Genomic DNA, 17,038 nt, shown 5'->3' with positions numbered 1-17,038 from the left:
TTGGGGGTGCAGGGAGGGGTTGGGAGATGCTGGCACATTGCCCGAGGCCATGTAGTAAGTCAAGGTTGGAACCCACTTTTGTCTGATCACGAAAGCAGACCTCGGCCAGGCGTGGTGGTTCACATCTGTAATCCCAGCACTTTGGGAGACCGAGGCGGGTGGATCACCTGAGGCCAGGAGTTTGAGAACAGCCTGACCAATTTGGTGAAACCCCGTCTCTACAAAAATTAGCTGGGCATGGTGGTGGGTGCCTGTAATCCCAGCTTTTCGGGAGGCTGAGGCAGGAGAATCACTTGAACCCGGGACATGGAGGTTACAGTGAGCCAAGATTGGGCCGTTGCACTCCAGCCTGGGCAGCAAAAGCGAAACTGTGTCTCAAAAAAAAAAAAAAAAAAAAAAAAAAGCAGATCTCTCCCTTGCCATGGGCTGCCTCTAGGACCCATCTGCCTCCTTTTATCCCTCTGAGTCTTTGAGGATCTGAGAAGCCCTTCACCTACCTGCCCCGTGGTGACAGGCACCCTGGACTGAGAGTGTGCATGGAATTGCCCCGCAGCAACAGGTGTAGGAAAAGTAGGCCTGACCTGCAGCCATCCACCTGCACCTGGACGTTCTCACCTGCTGGCTGGCTCACTGCTTCTCTAGGACTGTCCTAGAATCCCAGAGGAGTTTGGAAAACATGGGCTCATCACAGACACCTGTGAGAATGGGTTCACCGCCCCTCCTCTGTGAGAATGGGGGAAGGTTACCCCTGGCCTCCTCTCAGGCCCCCAAGAGTGCCCAAATGTGATTATGCACCTGGGTAGCATTCGCTTCCCTGTCATCTTCCTAAAGAATCGCCTTCTCCCAGTGCAGGAGGAGTGAGTCTCCCGTTCTCACCCGGGGAGCCGTTGCCTCGTGAGTCCAAGGAGAATCAGCCCTTTCCTTTTGCGCAGGTGGAGATCTCGGGGGCCGTTTGGAGTCCTGCAAACCGTGAGTGTGAGAGGAGGGCTTGTTTCTGATGCAACCATTTCTGTCCCGTAACAACCCTGAGGGCAGAAACCCCTACAAAGGGCGCAGAGAGATCTGCTGTCCGCTGGATACCGGGGTGCGGTGGTCCTGGGGGCAGCTTGTCCTGGGGGCAGTTTGTCCTGGAAGGGCCCTGGGGCGCACTGGCTGGGATCTATAATGGTTGGGGCAGGAGGGTGGGTGGGGAGCCCCTTCTCCATGGCGGCGGGAGGTCTTCAGCGCTGCCCCTGCCAGCGCCTCCCTGCCTACCCCAAGGGCGCCCCACCGCGCGCCCAGAGCAGCGAGGAAACTGTGGGAAATGAAGGGAGCGTGCCTGGGGGCTGACCTATGCTCCCCGCGGCAGCTCCGCGCTCAGGACTTTGCGTCTCCGGGAACCTTTAAGGCCGGTGCTGGGGGCTGAGCCCCGGCCCCTCATCTGAGCCAAGCCCTGCCCCACGCAAGGTCCCCAGCCTGGCGCACCCGGCTCCCCAGCGCCGCGCGCCGGCCGTGTCCCTTCCCACCCCAGCCCCCCGGGACCCGAGAGCCGTGCAGGGCCGTGCCCCCAGGCACGCCGAGCCAAGTCACCCCTGCAGCCCGCGGCGCCGGAACTTGGGGGCGCGGTGAGTGGGGGCAGGGCGCCGGGCCGGCGGGCGGTGGCCGGGGCTGGGTGCCGGTTCCTGGCTTTAGAAGTCCTTTCGCATCTTGTTGAATCCGGGGCTGCATTGGCCCTCCGAGCTCTCCTGACTGGCAACGTCGCAGAGACAACAGGTCCAGAGCCGGGACATTTCCCACACCCGCGTCCAGGACGTGGGTTTCTTCCCTCTTCCAGGGGAGAGGCCCTCGGACTGGGCGTCGCGGCGAGCCCCCCGTGGTTTTTGTTTGCTTTTTTACCGTCCCCCCCCACCCCGCCCCGGCTCCACCCGGGCCTTGGTCCCACCGCGAAGGAGCGAGGAGTCCCCGGAAGGGTTGCGATGGCCGGGGAGTCCGGGACCTCGGCTCCGGGTAGGCGCGCCCCGGGACCCAGCAGCGGCGTGGGCGAGGGGCGCTGCGCAAACTAAGCGCTCTTGCTGGGGAAACGCCAGCCCAGGCGGGCGGCGGCGGTGAAGGGGATGCGGACCAGGACCCCGTGCCCGGCGGGACTGGCCACGCAGCTGTCCCCGCGCCGCCCCCCTGCGGTGCGCACCGCATCTGCGCCCTAGGCCGAGGCCAGGCTCGGACCCCTCCCCCGCACCGACGTGATTCGGATCGCTCGGTGCTGGCGCCGCCCTCATGCGCTCCGCCTGGCCCCTACCTGGTCCCCTTTCCTTTTCAGGTGGAGGAGATGCCGCCGTCCCGTCGGTCTGGGACGAACCCAGCTCCCCGGATCCCGGGCTGGAGAGGCGCGTCGCGGCCCCGGGGCCTGGTGGCACGGGCAGGAAGGAGGACCCGGCGGCGGGCTCTGCCTGGGCTTGCCTGGGCTTGTTCCGAGCCGGGCTGCTTCTTGGTGACCGCGCAAATCGGGGGCATTTGGAGATTTTGCGGGAGTCCTGCAGCCAAGCTCCGGGGAAGGAGAGGCCTGGAAACCTGCACTACCTGCTCGCCCCGTCCCAGCGTGCACCCAGGTAAACGCTTGTGTTTCTCAGTCCGTGAGAAAGTTTGCAAAGAAGGAGGCCGGGAACTAGACCAACAACTTTAATAATCATAGTCATAATAATGAAAACCCTGTTCAATTGTGTAGCCTCCATAAGGGGAAGACTTTCCAAGAAGCAACAAAATGTTCTTTGATTTCATAATCTCTGGGGAGAAAGGATTCCTTTTTTGGGGTTTTGCTCGGCTACTTCTTTCTTCCCTCCTCGATCTCCAGCGTGGTGCAAGGAAGGCCGACAGGTCCACGGGTGGAAAATGGGGACCCTGGCTCTTCTGCGCTGCTGGCCACGGTGAGATTGCAGCAAATGCTCAACCTCCCCAGTTCCTCTCCTCACCTGGAAAGTGGAAGGATTGATACTAGCCACCCACGGCTGTAAAAAAACTCGCAAGAAAGGGAAAGGAAAAGTGCTTCTGTCACTAAAGTAGCGTTGTCTAAGAGGTCAAGGCTTTGGAAGACTTGCTCTAGAAGAGGAGAACGCGAGAGGGGCTTTCAGCCAACCTGGCCCCGAGGTGAACGCGCGCGCCCCCTGCTGGCTGGAGCCCTGTCCAGCCTGGGAGCCGCCAGTGGGGAAGGAGACTGCGGGGAGGTGGTCCCTGGAGTACCCTGCTCCTAGCCTGCAGCAGCAGGTGCCAGTGCTCCTGAGGTCCCCTCTCTCAGGTTACGTGGATGGGGCCTGTAGTACCGACAGGGCACATGCTTCAGCGCCTGTTTCTGTGTCAGGTGGGAGACAGGAGCTAGGCTCTGCAGAAGGTTCCAGAGCCTGGGCCTTCCTGTTGCATCCATACTAGGCTCCTGGAGCCCAGGGGTGGCTGGGCTCTCTGCCTACGTGCATGTGAAACTCTAGCAGATACCAGCTCACGTTAAGGGGGCAAAACGGCCCACTGCAGTTATGTTAGCCAGTTCTGCCTCTGCCCAGTTCTGAGATATCTTTGGGGCAAATGGCCACTCCCCTGAGCCCCTGTATCTTCCTGCATAAGCCACAAATGCTGTGCAGTCACAGCTGAGGAAGAGGGGAGGTGCCTGCACTTGCCAACATTCCCCTTGAAGGACTATCCAGGAGCAGAGGGAGCAACTGGAGGCAGCATCAGTTGGTATCCTGAGCCCAATGGCATCTACTGCCACATGGGTTAGTGGCCTGTCTCCTGAGCTTCCCCAAGCTGGCCAAGACTGTCCAGGACTGCCCTGCTCTCCCCTCCCAATCTAGCTTTCTCTTGGGCCTCCAGGATCCCTTGGCTAGCTGGCATGGTGGCATGAGGATGGCACTTTTACACCCCACCCCTGCCCTTGGCACGCATCGCAAATCAATAATGCTAAACCTAGACAGGCCGCCAGGTCTTTCTCGTCATAGCATCCATGCAGTGCTTCCCATTGATTGTGTCACCCACTTGCCACCCCAGCCCTACACCTGCCCTTGTAACTGGTCCCTGGGCTGGGGGGTGTAGGAGGACGCAAGGATGAACAAGATGCTGCCCTTGGTTATAGGACACATTGCCTCTGGCTAGAGGTGATCAGATCTATGCATAAGAAAATAACTAGGCAGGACTCATTCATTCATGCGACAAATATTTACAGAGTCCTTGCTGTATGCAATGAGTCATTGAGGAGAAACCTACAGAAGGATGAGGGGGACGGCTCTTCAGGCAGAAGGGTTAGTAAGTGCAAAGGCCCTGTGTTTGGTGCATTGGAGAAATTGCAAGAAAGCCGGTGAGACTGAAGATCAACTCGTGATACTCGGTAATGAATATCACATGAAAACAAGGAAGTTTTCTTGTCTAGCCCTGAAATTTGCCTTGGTTGGCAGATCCTTCCTTCCCAGACAGCACAAATCAGTACTGCAGCTACAGCTGTCTGTCTGACATATTTGTGAGAATGAACTGTTTAGTGCAGGCTCTGGGAGGCAGTGCCATGCAGGTCACTGATATACCTGGTGCCAATCATTTTTCTCTATTCGTAAGGCATCTCAGGACCCCACTGGGGCCCCAGTGTTCCAGTAAGGATATGGGTTTTGAGTTAAGGACCCGCCTTCCAGCTCCGTCTCTGTCACTAGCTGTGCTAATTTGGAAATAGGACTTCCTTTCCTGGCTTTGGTTCCTCATCTATAAAAATTGCCCTTATGTTAGGACCTACTTGGTAGAGGCATGGGATAAAATGATTAGATAAGGTGCATAAACCAGGGAGCAGGGTGCTGTGGCAACCATTAGGTACCATCAGTGATAAAGCACTTTGCTTTCATGGATATTTTATATGTTCACTAAATCAGAACTTTCCTCTATGCTCATGTAGTCTAGTGAGGTCTGGGGAGTTTCTTGTTTGATTTTTGCATTGCAAATATTGCCCTCTTCCCCTCCCTAAAAAACCCACTGCTTTTTTTTTTTTTTTTGAGACAAGGTCTCACTCTGTCACCCAGGCTGGAGTACAGTGGCACAACCATAGCGCACTGGAACCTGGAACTCCTGAGCTCAAGCGATCCTCCCGCCTCAGCATCCTGAGTAGCTAGCACTACGGGCATGTATCACCACGCCCAGCTAATTTTTAAATTTTCTGTTGAGATGGGGTCTTACCATGTTTCCCAGGTTGGTCTCAACCTCCTGGGCTCAAGTGATCCTCCCACCCCAGCCTCCCAAAGTGCTGGGATTACAGGTGTGAGCCACCATGCCCAGCCTACATTTTTTTTTCATTAACTAGTATTGCAAATATTTAAATAGAGTAAAATGCCTTGAGTTGATGCCAAAAGGAAAAATAAGGGTCTATAAGGGGATCCATACTGACGGAGGCATGACACGGTTTGAGTACACCCTCTCCTGTGTCCCTGGCTGTGGGTTACTGCACCTGGGGCAGGCAGTGGCACCTGGGGAAAGCTTGGCAGAAACTCCTGCCTCTCCCACTCACAGAGCTTTTGACCCACCAGGCTCACCCCAGGGCCCTGCTCTGACCTCTGTGGCGCCCGGTGGCTCTTACTCTGTACTGTCATTAGGGGCCCTCAGCCATCCCACCTCACCCCGCACGGTCCCAGCAGCTCTTGCCCGATTCCCATGCCTCCTCTGGACAGAGTTCACCCTCCTCTTGCCAGATCAGTAACTCCTTATGAGGAAAGTGTTTTCCATACTCAGTCGATAGGACAGTGGGGACAGCAAGGGAGGGTCCACCAGAGGAGACAGAACTGGCTTGAGAGTGGTGGGGGTTGGGGGTGTCTGTTGACTTCTTGAACCAAATTGATTCCTAATCCTGGCATTAGACATCCTCCAAGGCTGTCACCTCATCTCAAAACAAGATTAATTAAAATGGACTTGAATTGAAAGTGGATAAGACTACTGTCGCTATCACCCCCTGTTACTCTGCAATCCACCACTAGTGAGGGGTGAAGTCAGTTTAAAGTGAGTTTAAAATCCTGGGCCACATGGTCAACACTGATCAGTCCTTGTCCATGATCACCACAAGGAGAGTGGTGGTGAACTGGCTTCCCAAACCCCAAAGCAAATAGAAAGCCCTCGCCTCCAGGGCTGGGTGCGGTGACTCACACCTGTAATCCCAGCACTTTGGGGTGCTGAGGCGGGTGGATCACTTGAGGCCAGGAGTTTGAGACCAGCCTGGACAACATAGTGAAACCCCTGTCTCTAGTAAAAATACAAAAATTAGCTGGGCGTTGTGGTGCGCGCCTGTAATCCCAGCTACTTGTGAGGCTGAGGCAGAAGAATCACTTGAACCCGGAGGCAGAGGTTGCAGTGAGCAGAGATCATGCCACTGCACTCCAGCCTGGGTGACAGAGCGAGACTGTGTCTGAAAGAAAAACACAAAAAGAAATCCCTCACCTCCAGCCTGAAAGACAGAGAAATAGTTCTTGATAACTTGCTGAGAAAAAAAACATTGTTGAATTTGTCACAACCTGGCCACCACCAGCCACCCCCTGCCCTGGACACCCAGCCTCATAGTGCTGGGTGGGAGGTAGGGAGACCCTGCTGGCATTGGAGGATAGCTGCGGTGGCCTTTTAGGGAGAAGGTGAGACAGGCCCAAAGTAATACAATCAAGCCTGCTTACCTGGGGGTTCCACATCGGCTGATTCAGCCAGCCTAGGGTCCAAAATGTTCGAGAAAGCAAAAATAAATAATAATAAGACAATAAAAAAATAATATAAATGGGCCAGCTGTAGGTGGCTAATGCCTCTAATTCCAGCACTTTGGAGGCCAAGACTGGAGGATTGCTTGAGCTCAGGAGTTGGAGTCCAGTCTGAGCAACATAGCAAGACCCTGTCTATTAAAAAAAATAATAGTACAAATTAAAAAACCATGCAGTGTAATAACTATTTACATGGCATTTATGTGGTATTAGATATTACAAGTACTCTAGAAATGATTTAAAGCATGTGGAAAGGCCAAGAGCAGTGGCTCACGCCTGTAATCCCAGCACTTTGAGAGGCCAAGATGGGTGGATCACCTGAGATCAGGAGTTCAAGACCAGCCTGACCAACATGGTGAAACCCCATCTCTACTAAAAATGCAAAAACCAGGTGTGGTGGCAGGTGCCTGTAATCCCAGCTACTCGGGAGGCTTAGGCGGGAGAATCACTTGAACCTGGGAGGTGGAGGTTGCAGTGAGCTGAGATCGCACCATTGCACTCCAGCCTGGGTGACAAGAGCAAAACCACATCTCAAAATAAATAAATATGGTGGCCCCTGCCTGTAATCCCAGCTACTCAGGAAGCTGAGGCAGGAGAATCGCCTGAACCTCGTAGGTAGAGGTTGCAGTGAGCTGAGATTGTACCACTGGAAGTAACAGAGTAAGATGTATGAGGAGGATGTGTGTAGGTTATATACAAATACCACACAATTGTATAAAAGGGGCTTGAGCATCCTCAGATTTTGGTATGCACAGGGTTCCTGGGACCAATGCTCCTGGGACACGGAGAGACAACTGTATTTCAGACCAGGTATAATTCTCGTTTGGCCCCTTCCCTTTTGGTCTCAGGCATAACACTTTGCCCGCTGTCCCACAGCTCTGAGCCTACACTGTGGGGCCTGGTAACTCTCCAGAACCCCTCAACTTTGACACCTAACAAGGACTGTCCTTTCCCTTCAAATGCTGTTGAACCCTAAAATACTTCAAAACTTTCGTTCCCCTAGAGCCACTTATAAGCCACATCATTCCACACTGAATTTTTAAAAAACCAGCCAACACTTCCCTGCCTCTCATTCTCTCCCCTTCGTAAAGGATCATACCTTCTCCAAATGCTGCCAGATACACATGCTTTGATGGCACACACGGCACTCATTATGATCGTTTAAGTGAATTATTTCCAGTTAAGCCCAATTACCATACAAGAGGCTCACACTTGCGCTTGTCCTTAAACGTGTGTCAAATTAACTTTGTTAGAGGTTGTTTTTAAGGCAGTGGAGAAATATGAAGAACATGGTCGGGGAGTTAGTTGGTCCTTGTTTTGTTTTTTTTTTTTGAGACAGGGTCTCCCTCTGTTGTCCAGACTGGAGTGCCGTGGTACGATCTCGGCTCACTGCAGCCTTGACCTCCCCTGGCTCAAGTGATCCTCCCACCTCAGCCTTCCAAGTAGCTGGGACTTTACATGTGCACCACACCCAACTAATTTTTTAAATTTTTTGTAGGGACAGTGTCTCATGATGTTGCCCAGGCTGGTCCTCATTTTACCCCTTCATTATCTCAGTGGTGCATGACCAGAATATAACACCTCTCAATCCATTTTCTTTTTTTTTAAATAAGAAAATAAAATAATTTTAGGCCAGGTGCTGTGGCTTACATCTGTAATCCCAGAACTTTGGGAGGCCAACACAGGTGGATCACTTCAGGTCAGAAGTTCCAGACCAGCCTGGGCAACATGGTGAAACCGTGTCTCTATTAAAAATATAAAAATTAACCAGGCGTGGTGGCATGCACCTGTGATCCCAGCTATTCAGGAGGCTGAGGTAGGAGAATCACTTGAACTCAGGAGGCAGAGGTTGCAGTGAACCGAGACCACACCACTGCACTCCAGCTGGGGCGACAGAGTGAGATTTCATCTAAAAAAAACAATTTTTTTTTCTTTTTTTTTTTTTTAACAGGTGGCATCTCACTCTGTCACCCAGGCTGGTCTCAAATTCCTGGCCTTAAGCAGTCCTCCTGCCTCAGCTCAATCCGTTTCCTTATCCTAAAATAAATCATTCCTGTCCTGCCTACCTCCCAGAGTCACTAGGAGGATCACACAAGATTGGTTCTTATTCCCAAATCCTCCCTGATACCCCTCATGTTCAAAGTTCTGTCCTCCAGGTACAATAGCTAGACAGCTCATTACCACCCTGATGGTCTTTACAGTTTGGTCAGGACAACGAAGGTAAATAACTAATGCACAAATAGCCAACATTGATTGAACACTCGCAGTATACCCAGCCCTTACTGTAAAGTGCTAATAAGCAGTTTACACATATTACCTTATTTCATCCCTAAACCAGCCCTGTGAGGTGACTGCTATTGTTCCCATGCTTACCCATAGGAAACTGAGGCCTACAGGGTTATGTTGATGTATACGTGTGTGATCATGGTAGAGCCTGGCTTGAACATGGGTAGTATGACCCAGAGTCTGTGGACGTGATCACTCTGCTTCTGTCAAGGTGCAGGGTGACAGGCACGGGAACCACAAACTGCACACTTCTCCGGGACTGTTGTCAGAGCCACATCTTCATTATCATCATCAGATTCGTTTTCTATTGCTGTGTAACAGAGTACTACAAAGTAGCTTAGGAAACACACATTTATTATCGCATAGTTTCTGTGGGTCAGGAGTCTGGGCACAGTTTAGCTGGGTCCTGTGTAAGGCTGCCATGAAGGTCTGAGCCAGGGCTGGGGTCTCATCTGGTGACTCAGCTGGGGAAAGGTCCTCTTCCAAGCTCACTCATGTTGTTGGTGGAATTCATCTCTTTGCAGTTGGATGACCAGGGTCCTTGGCTTCTTGCTGGCTGTTGACTGGCACTGCTCTCAGCAACTAGAGTCCACCCGCAGGCCTTTGCCGTGTGGCCCCCTCCCTAGGCTCTCCCATAGCATGGCAACTTGCTTCTTTAAAGCCAGTGAGGGAAAGCGTCTTCAGCACGAGCCTGCTAGCAGGAGAGGGAATCCTATATAATGCAGTGCAATCCTCTGCCATCCATGCCATATTCTGTTGGCTAGAAGCCAGTCACAGGTCTTGCCCATACTAAAGGAGGGGGTCACACAAAGGCATGAACACCATGAGGCAGTGGCCATAGGGGCCACCTTATCATTTGTCTCCCACAATTTCTAACTTCATTTGTGCTTGTCCTTAAATATATGTCAAATGAACTTTGTTAGAAATTGTATGTAAGTCGGTGGAGAAATAGAAAGAACATTGGGAGTGACAGTGTTCCTGATGGTTTCTTGTCACGTCAGCAACTTACAAGAACATTTAGGATGCCAGCAGCGTGTCTGACATGTTTTCTATTCCCTCCTGGATTTCATGGACCTGCCCTCTGGGGAGTTAATACAGTCAGGGTTGCTCCTATGGTTAAATGGTCCCCTGGAGTTTATAGAAGAGGAACTGAGCCACGGGATCTTGAGACAGAGCAGCAAGGGAAGAGAGAGCCCAGTGTTGAATTTAGGCATTTGGTAAAAACTTTAAAATTCATCCACTTATTTATTGATTCCTCAATTCGTCTGCGCATGTGTTCATACGTCCGGCACGCTTCAGTGACTTCCTTCTGTATGGTGTGTTCAGTACTGTGCTGGTGTTGACACAAATGTGGCTGTGTCCCCACCGTGTCCAGGGCAGAGTTAACAGATAGGACAGGTGGGACACCTCTGCCTGAGACATTGTGGGTGGCTTCATTCCCTTTGGGCGTGGGGACCATCCTGGAGTCCACTGCAGGCACAAGCAGGCAAAGGGAAGAGCAGGTAGGAGTGCAGAGGTGCAGAGGGCAGGTGTGGGGCAACCCCAAGGGGCTTGGTCGTGCCTCAGGGCAGGTAGGGGTCCAGAAGCAGTGGCCACTGCACCCTCCTACCTCCCCACTTCATTAGGAGAATGGGAGGGAGTGGAATGCCACCTCTTGAAGCGGCTTGTCCTTGGGGCACAAGATACCTCTGGACAGGAGCCTAAAAACCAGACAGATTCCTGGGAAACCTTCAGTGTTTTATTTGTATTTTATTTTATTTTATTTTATTTTTTTTGAGACGGAGTCTCGCTCTGTCGCCCAGGCTGGAGTGCACTGGCCAGATCTCAGCTCACTGCAAGCTCCGCCTCCCGGGTTCACGCCATTCTCCTGCCTCAGCCTCCCGAGTAGCTGGGACTACAGGCGCCCGCCACCTCGCCCGGCTAGTTTTATGTATTTTTTAGTAGAGACGGGGTTTCACCGTGTTAGCCAGGATGGTCTCGACCTCCTGACCTTGTGATCCGCCCGCCTCGGCCTCCCAAAGTGCTGGGATTACAGGCTTGAGCCACCGCGCCCGGCCAAAAATACAAAAATTAGCAGGGCATGGTGGTGCGCACCTGTAATCCCAGCTACTTGGGAGGCTGGGGCAGAATTGCTTGAACCTGGGAGGCAGAGGTTGCAATGAGCCAAGATCATGCCACTGCACTCCAGCCTGGGCGACAGATTGAGACTGTCTCTCAAAAAAAAAAAAAAAAAAAAAGAAAAGAAAAGAAAAAGAAAAAAAATGAGTTAATACAGTGGAGTTCAAGGGCAAGCTGGGCCTCACCCCAATGTCAGAATGAGGGGGCAGAGGTCATTTGGAAACAAAGTATTGCTGTGATTCATCACTTTCCTTTAGCTTAGATTTAGTTGTGCTATTTACTTGATATTGAATTTCAGCTGTGAAGTTGGGAGCGGGGAGAGTGTTTATCCAAGAAGAGTACTGATTAACAGAATATGTGATATTAACAGAGCACTACGTTGAGGGTGACAGTATGTTCTAAGGAGGGACAGGAACTTGGGTACAGGAGTTTGAGCTGCTGAGAGACTTTCTTTTTTTTAAGACAGGGTCTTGCTTTGTTGCTCAGGCTGGAGTACAGTGGGGTGATCACGGCTCACTGTAGCCTTGACTTCCCAGACTCAACCCATCCTCCTACTTCAGCCTCCCAAGTAGCTGGAGCTATAGGCATGCGCCACCATGCCTGGCTAATTTTTTTTTTTTTTTTTTTTTTTTTTTTTTTTTGGTAGAGATGGGTTTCACCATGTTGCCCAGGCTGGTCTTTAACTCCTGGGCTCAAGCGATCCGCTCACCTCAGCCTCTCAATGTGCTGGGATTACAGGCATGAGCTACCGTGGCCGGCCTTGAGGCCGCTTTCCTACCCTGCCTCTCTGTAACAACCCCATTGCAGTTGTGAATGAGCTCATTCATGACCCCAGGAGTATAATAATTTCCTGTGGCTGCTGGATGGCTTAAATTATTCTCTCACAGTTTTGGAGGCCAGAAATCTGAAATCCAGCAGGGCCGTACTCCCACTGGAGGCTCTAGGGAAGAAGCCTCCCTTATCTCTTTTTAGCTTTGGTGACTGCCCCAGCATTCCTGGGCTGGTGGCTGCATCACTCCAGTCTCTGCCTCTGTCTTTCAGTGGCCTTCTCTGTGTGTCTTCTCCTCTTCTGACTGTCTTAAATTTCCTTCTGCCTCTGTTTCTAAGGACACCCGTCTTAGGGCTCACCAAGATCATCCAAGATGGTCTCATCTCAAAATCTCAATCAGCTCTGCAAAGACCCACATGCTCTGGTTGCAGGGATTTGGAGTGGCTCTCTCTCCAGGGTGTTTTTCAGCCCACTGCAATGAGTGACGCAGCGAAAGGGTCAAGAACAGTGCCTGACGCATAGTGGGGCCGCTGTTGATACTGCTATTGCTTCTGTTTTTGGATTACTTCTCATCCTTTCATTCATTCACTGGGTATCCAGGTATCGGCCCTGGCTCTCCATCATGCTAGGTGCCAAGGGGGATAACGTGAAGTGAGGCACCGACCCACAAGGGGATGATGCCCCATGTTTCTGGATATCTGAGGTCCCACAGTATGGTGGACTCTCCTGGCTGAGCCTACAAACATGCCACATTTATGGTATTGTGACTTTGGGGCATGGCATCCCTAGGTGCAAGCAGTCAGCTTGCCAAATAATCTTGTGAAAAGTCCAAATCATTGTCAACTTATGAATTAGTTGTACTTGGTCGGGCATGGTGGCTCACACCTGTAATCTCAGCACTTTGGGAGGCCGAGGTGGGTGGATCACCTGAGGTCAGGAGTTCGAGACCAGCCTGACCAACATGGTGAAACCTCATCTCTACTAAAAATACAAAAAATTAGCCGCGCATGGTGGTGGGTGCCTGTAATCCCAACTACTTGGGAGGCTGAGGCAGGAGAATCACTTGAACCCAGGAGGTGGAGATTGCTGTGAGCTGAGATCGTGCATCTGCACTCCAGCCTGGGTGACACAGCGAGTCTCAGTTTCAAAAAAAAAAAAAAAAAAATGGTGTACTCAAAGATGGTCTGAAATGGAAGTGTGACTTCTTGCAGTTACAGTTTTGTTTTAGTTATTTTTATTTTTATTTTTTTTTTGAGACAGAGTCTCACACTGTCACCTGGGCTGGTGTGCAATGGCACAACATCAGCTCAGTGCAACCTCCGCTTCCTGGGTACAAGCGATTCTCCTGCCTCAACCTCCTGAGTAGCTGGGACTACAGGCGCCTGCCACCACACCTGGCAAATTTTTTGTATTTTTAGCAGAGAGAGGGTTTCACTATGTTGGCCAGGCTGGTCTGGAACTCCTGACCTCATGATCCTCCCTCCTTGGCCTCCCAAAGTACTGGGATTACAGGTGTGAGCCACCATGCCCGGCCCAGTTACAGTTGTTTTTGTTTTTTGAGATGGAGTCTCACTCTGTCGCCCAGGCTCGAGTGCAGTGGCGTGATCTTGGCTCACGGCAACCTCCACCTCCCAGGTTCATGCCATTCTCCTGCCTCAGCCTCCTGAGTAGCTGGGACTATAGGCACCCATCATCACACTAGGCTAATTTTTTGTATTTTTAGTGGAGACAGGGTTTCATTGTGTTAGCCAGGATGGTCTCGATCTCCTGACCTTGTGACCCGCCTGCCTTGGCCTCCCAAAGTGCTGGGATTACAGGCGTGAGTCACCATGCTCAGCCCAGTTACAGTTTTTAAAGCACTTTCCCATCTGCTGCCTTACCTGTGTTTTCCGTGCTGATGACAGACGAAACACCTGAGGCTCAGCCTGATCATTAAGGTCTCGAAGGCTTGGAATGTGTGGTCCGCTGACTGAGCGTGGGCTGGCTGGCAGCGCTGTCTTTTTTTGCCCACTCCTCCTCCCGTGCTTTCTCAACAGACCTTTACTGGCACTCACTATGTCCTGTCTGCTGGGCTAGGTGCTGGGAGTAGGAATAGAAAGCTGACACTCAGTTTGGTAAGAGGGAGGTACAAGCGAGTTGGCCACCATGATGCAGGGAGACGTGTGATGCTTGGGGTGGCCACTGGGAGCCCATAGCTGAGTGAGGGGGGTTGTAGGGTGCTTAACCAAGGCCTGAAGGATGAGTAAGAGTTGCTTGGTGAAGCTGGAACGGTGGGGCCTCAAGGCAGAGAGGCTGGCCCCAGAAGGCCAGGGGGGGCATACAGCCAGCATCTGAGTGAGGAGGGCTCTGGTCTGTGAGCTCAGGGACACCTCCCCTTCTGCTGCCTGCCTCCACCCAGTCTCCTTCAGTGAGCTGGTTTGTGGCTGAAATGCAACCATTAGAGCTTCATTCTTTTGGCTTAAGCCAGATAGAAAATGTATTCCAGTTCTGGCATGGTGGCTCACGCCTATAATCCCAGTACTTTGGGAGGCCGAGGCAGGCGGATCACCTGAGGTCAGGAGTTTAAGACCAGCCTGGCCAACATGGTGAAACCCTGTTTCTGCAAAAATACAAAAATTAGCCATGCATGGTGGTGCACACCTGTAATCCCAGCTACTTGGGAGGCTGGGGCAGGAGAATCGCTTGAACCTGGGAGGCAGAGGTTGCAGTGAGCTGAGATCGTGTCAACTGTGATCCAACAACAGGACTGAGGGTGCCCGGGACAAGCACCAGCTCTGTGTCTAGCTTAGGGTTTGTAAATACACCAATCAGCACTCTGTCAAAACGGACCAATCAGCTCTTTGTAAAATAGACCAATCTGCTCTCTGTAAAATGGGCCAATCAGCAGAACGTGGGTGGGGCCAGATAAGGAAATAAAGACAGGCTGCCAGAGAGCCAGCTAGCTGCGACCTGCTCGTGGCCCCTTCCACGGTGTGGAAGGTTTGTTCTTTCGCTCTTTGCAGTAAATCTTGCTGCTGTTCACTCTTTGGGTCCACGCTGCCATTATGAGCTGTAACACTCACCACGAAGGTCTGCAGCTTCACTTCTGAAGCCAGCGAGACCACGAACCCACCGGGAGGAGCGAAGAACTCCAGACGTGCTGCCTTTAAGAGCTGTGACACTCACCACGAAGGTCTGCAGCTTCACGCCTGACTGCGAGACCATGAACCCACCAGGAGGAAGCTCTAGACACATCTGAACGTCTGAAGGAACAAACTCCGGACACACCATCTTTAAGAACTGTAACACTCACTGTGAGGGTCCGCGGCTTCATTCTTGAAATCAGTGAGACCAAGAACCCACCAATTCCGGACACAATTGCATTACAGCCTGGGCAACAGAGCGAGCCTCTGTCGAAAGAAAGAAGCAAAGAAGGAAAGAGAGAAAGAAAGAATGAGAATGTATTCCATACTCAAATGCAGAATCCACTGAAGATGAGTCTCCTACGGCACCAACCCCTTCCACGTCAGGGCATCTGGCATTCACCCAAGGGCAGGTTGTGCCGTGAACCAGGGGTCAGGCAAGGTCCAAAGACACCGAGTCCTTGTAGATGTGGTTGGAAAGCAGATCATCTCTATGTGGGGACAGGAAGAGAGAGGACAGCACTTGGTGGTCCACACATGTTCCTTGGGCCAGCCGTGGGCTATCCCACCACGTTCAGACATTGGGTCGTGACACTCTTTATAACACTCTGTGTTGAGTCCCTTTCTGGTGGATGGAAGGAAGTAGGTTTGCTCTGGGAATGCATGGCTCAGTGCGGTGAATTTGTGTCTCCTTGGCTCCTGTGCCTCTTCCACTGCCTGCCCCCTTGCATCCCAGATCACCAGTTCACCGCCAGGTCTGGCAGCCTTTACAGAGTACCAGGACCCCGGATGGGGGCTACAGGGAACTGTCCTTCTCCCATGTGACCCAGAGAGGCAGCAAAGAGACTTCTCCATCTAGCCCACTGGAAACATTGGTTTTATTTGCCTTTGCACCATATATTTTAAAAATGTTTTAAAAATATTTTTTAGAGACAGGGTTTCACCATCTTGCCCCGGCTGGTTTTGAACTCCTGGGCTCAAGCAATCCGCCGGCCTCCGCCTCCCAAAGTTCTGGGATTACAGGTATGAGCCACTGTGCTCAGCCCTGCACCGTATATTCTTAAGCTAAAGACACGCACACACATGCACACACACACACACACTTTAGATTATTTTTAATATTATCAACCTATCCATTTTCCTTGACATTTTACAATGTACACTATGTCCTCAAAATATGATGTTATGCCCAAACATTGCATTTATTTTATTTTATTTTTAGAGACAGGGTCTTGCTCTGTGGCTCAGGCTGGAGTACAGTGGTATGATTATAGCCTACTGCAGCCTCGAACTTCTGGGTTCAAGCGATCCTCCCTCCTCAGTCTCTTGAGTAACTGGGACTACAGGTGCACACCTGGATGATTTTTAAATATTTTTTTAAAGATGGCCTCTCCCTATGTTGCCCAAGCTGGTCTCAAACTCCTGGGCTCAAGAGATCCTCCCACCTCAGCTTCCCAAAGCGTTAGGATTACAGATGTGAGCCACTGCGCCAGGTCTGAATTTCTTACTTTACATGTTAGCTGGGAAGTAGATGCCCTTAAGAATGGTGGAGCATATCAGCTGTCCCTCTAGGTCAGCCCCATGGCCACCCACCTCCAGCCCTGTCTCTAAGTGTCTGAGTCCCTTTTGCACAACAGAGAGCCCGGGGAGGTGGAAGGTCTTGGTAACACCTTGTGAGTTATTCACACTGGCTGTGGGTGACAGAGCCAGAGGTGGGAGCACAGAGCTCTCATGGCCGAGAGGAGTAAGGAGTTGAAGCCGCAGAAACAATGCTGAAGCCTGAGGTGGAGGAACAGTTGTAAATGGAAAATTAGATGGCAGTTCTGCGGGTTGGGAAGTGGGCGATAAAGTGGGTGTGCAGGGGCTGTTCCAGGAGACTGTGCCTCGTGTGCATTGAGAGCAGGTCAGGTGGCCAGGAGGCTCCAAGTTTAAAGCTGCCAGGTGGGGCCAAGCTTTTTTTTTGAGACGGGTCTCCCTCTGTTGCCCAGGGTGGAGTGCAGTGGTGCGATCTCAGCTCA

At 51.9% G+C, this 17,038-nt stretch overlaps 1 protein-coding gene across 1 annotated transcript in view; it reads left to right on the top strand.

Annotated features, from left to right (window-relative positions):
* The first annotated feature begins 2,199 nt into the window (after positions 1–2,199).
* Positions 2,200–17,038, top strand: part of LOC104663056 — a 31,310-nt gene continuing 16,471 nt past the window's right edge. Inside the window, exon 1 of the mRNA XM_010364185.2 lies at positions 2,200–2,585. Coding sequence (XP_010362487.1) covers positions 2,254–2,585 — 332 coding nt within the window. The 5' untranslated portion in view covers positions 2,200–2,253. The remainder of the gene's footprint in view (positions 2,586–17,038) is intronic.

This window comes from Rhinopithecus roxellana, chromosome 12, assembly GCF_007565055.1.
Source record: "Rhinopithecus roxellana isolate Shanxi Qingling chromosome 12, ASM756505v1, whole genome shotgun sequence".
Classification (NCBI taxonomy): domain Eukaryota; kingdom Metazoa; phylum Chordata; class Mammalia; order Primates; family Cercopithecidae; genus Rhinopithecus; species Rhinopithecus roxellana.
This window is presented reverse-complemented; position numbering and strand designations above follow the sequence as displayed.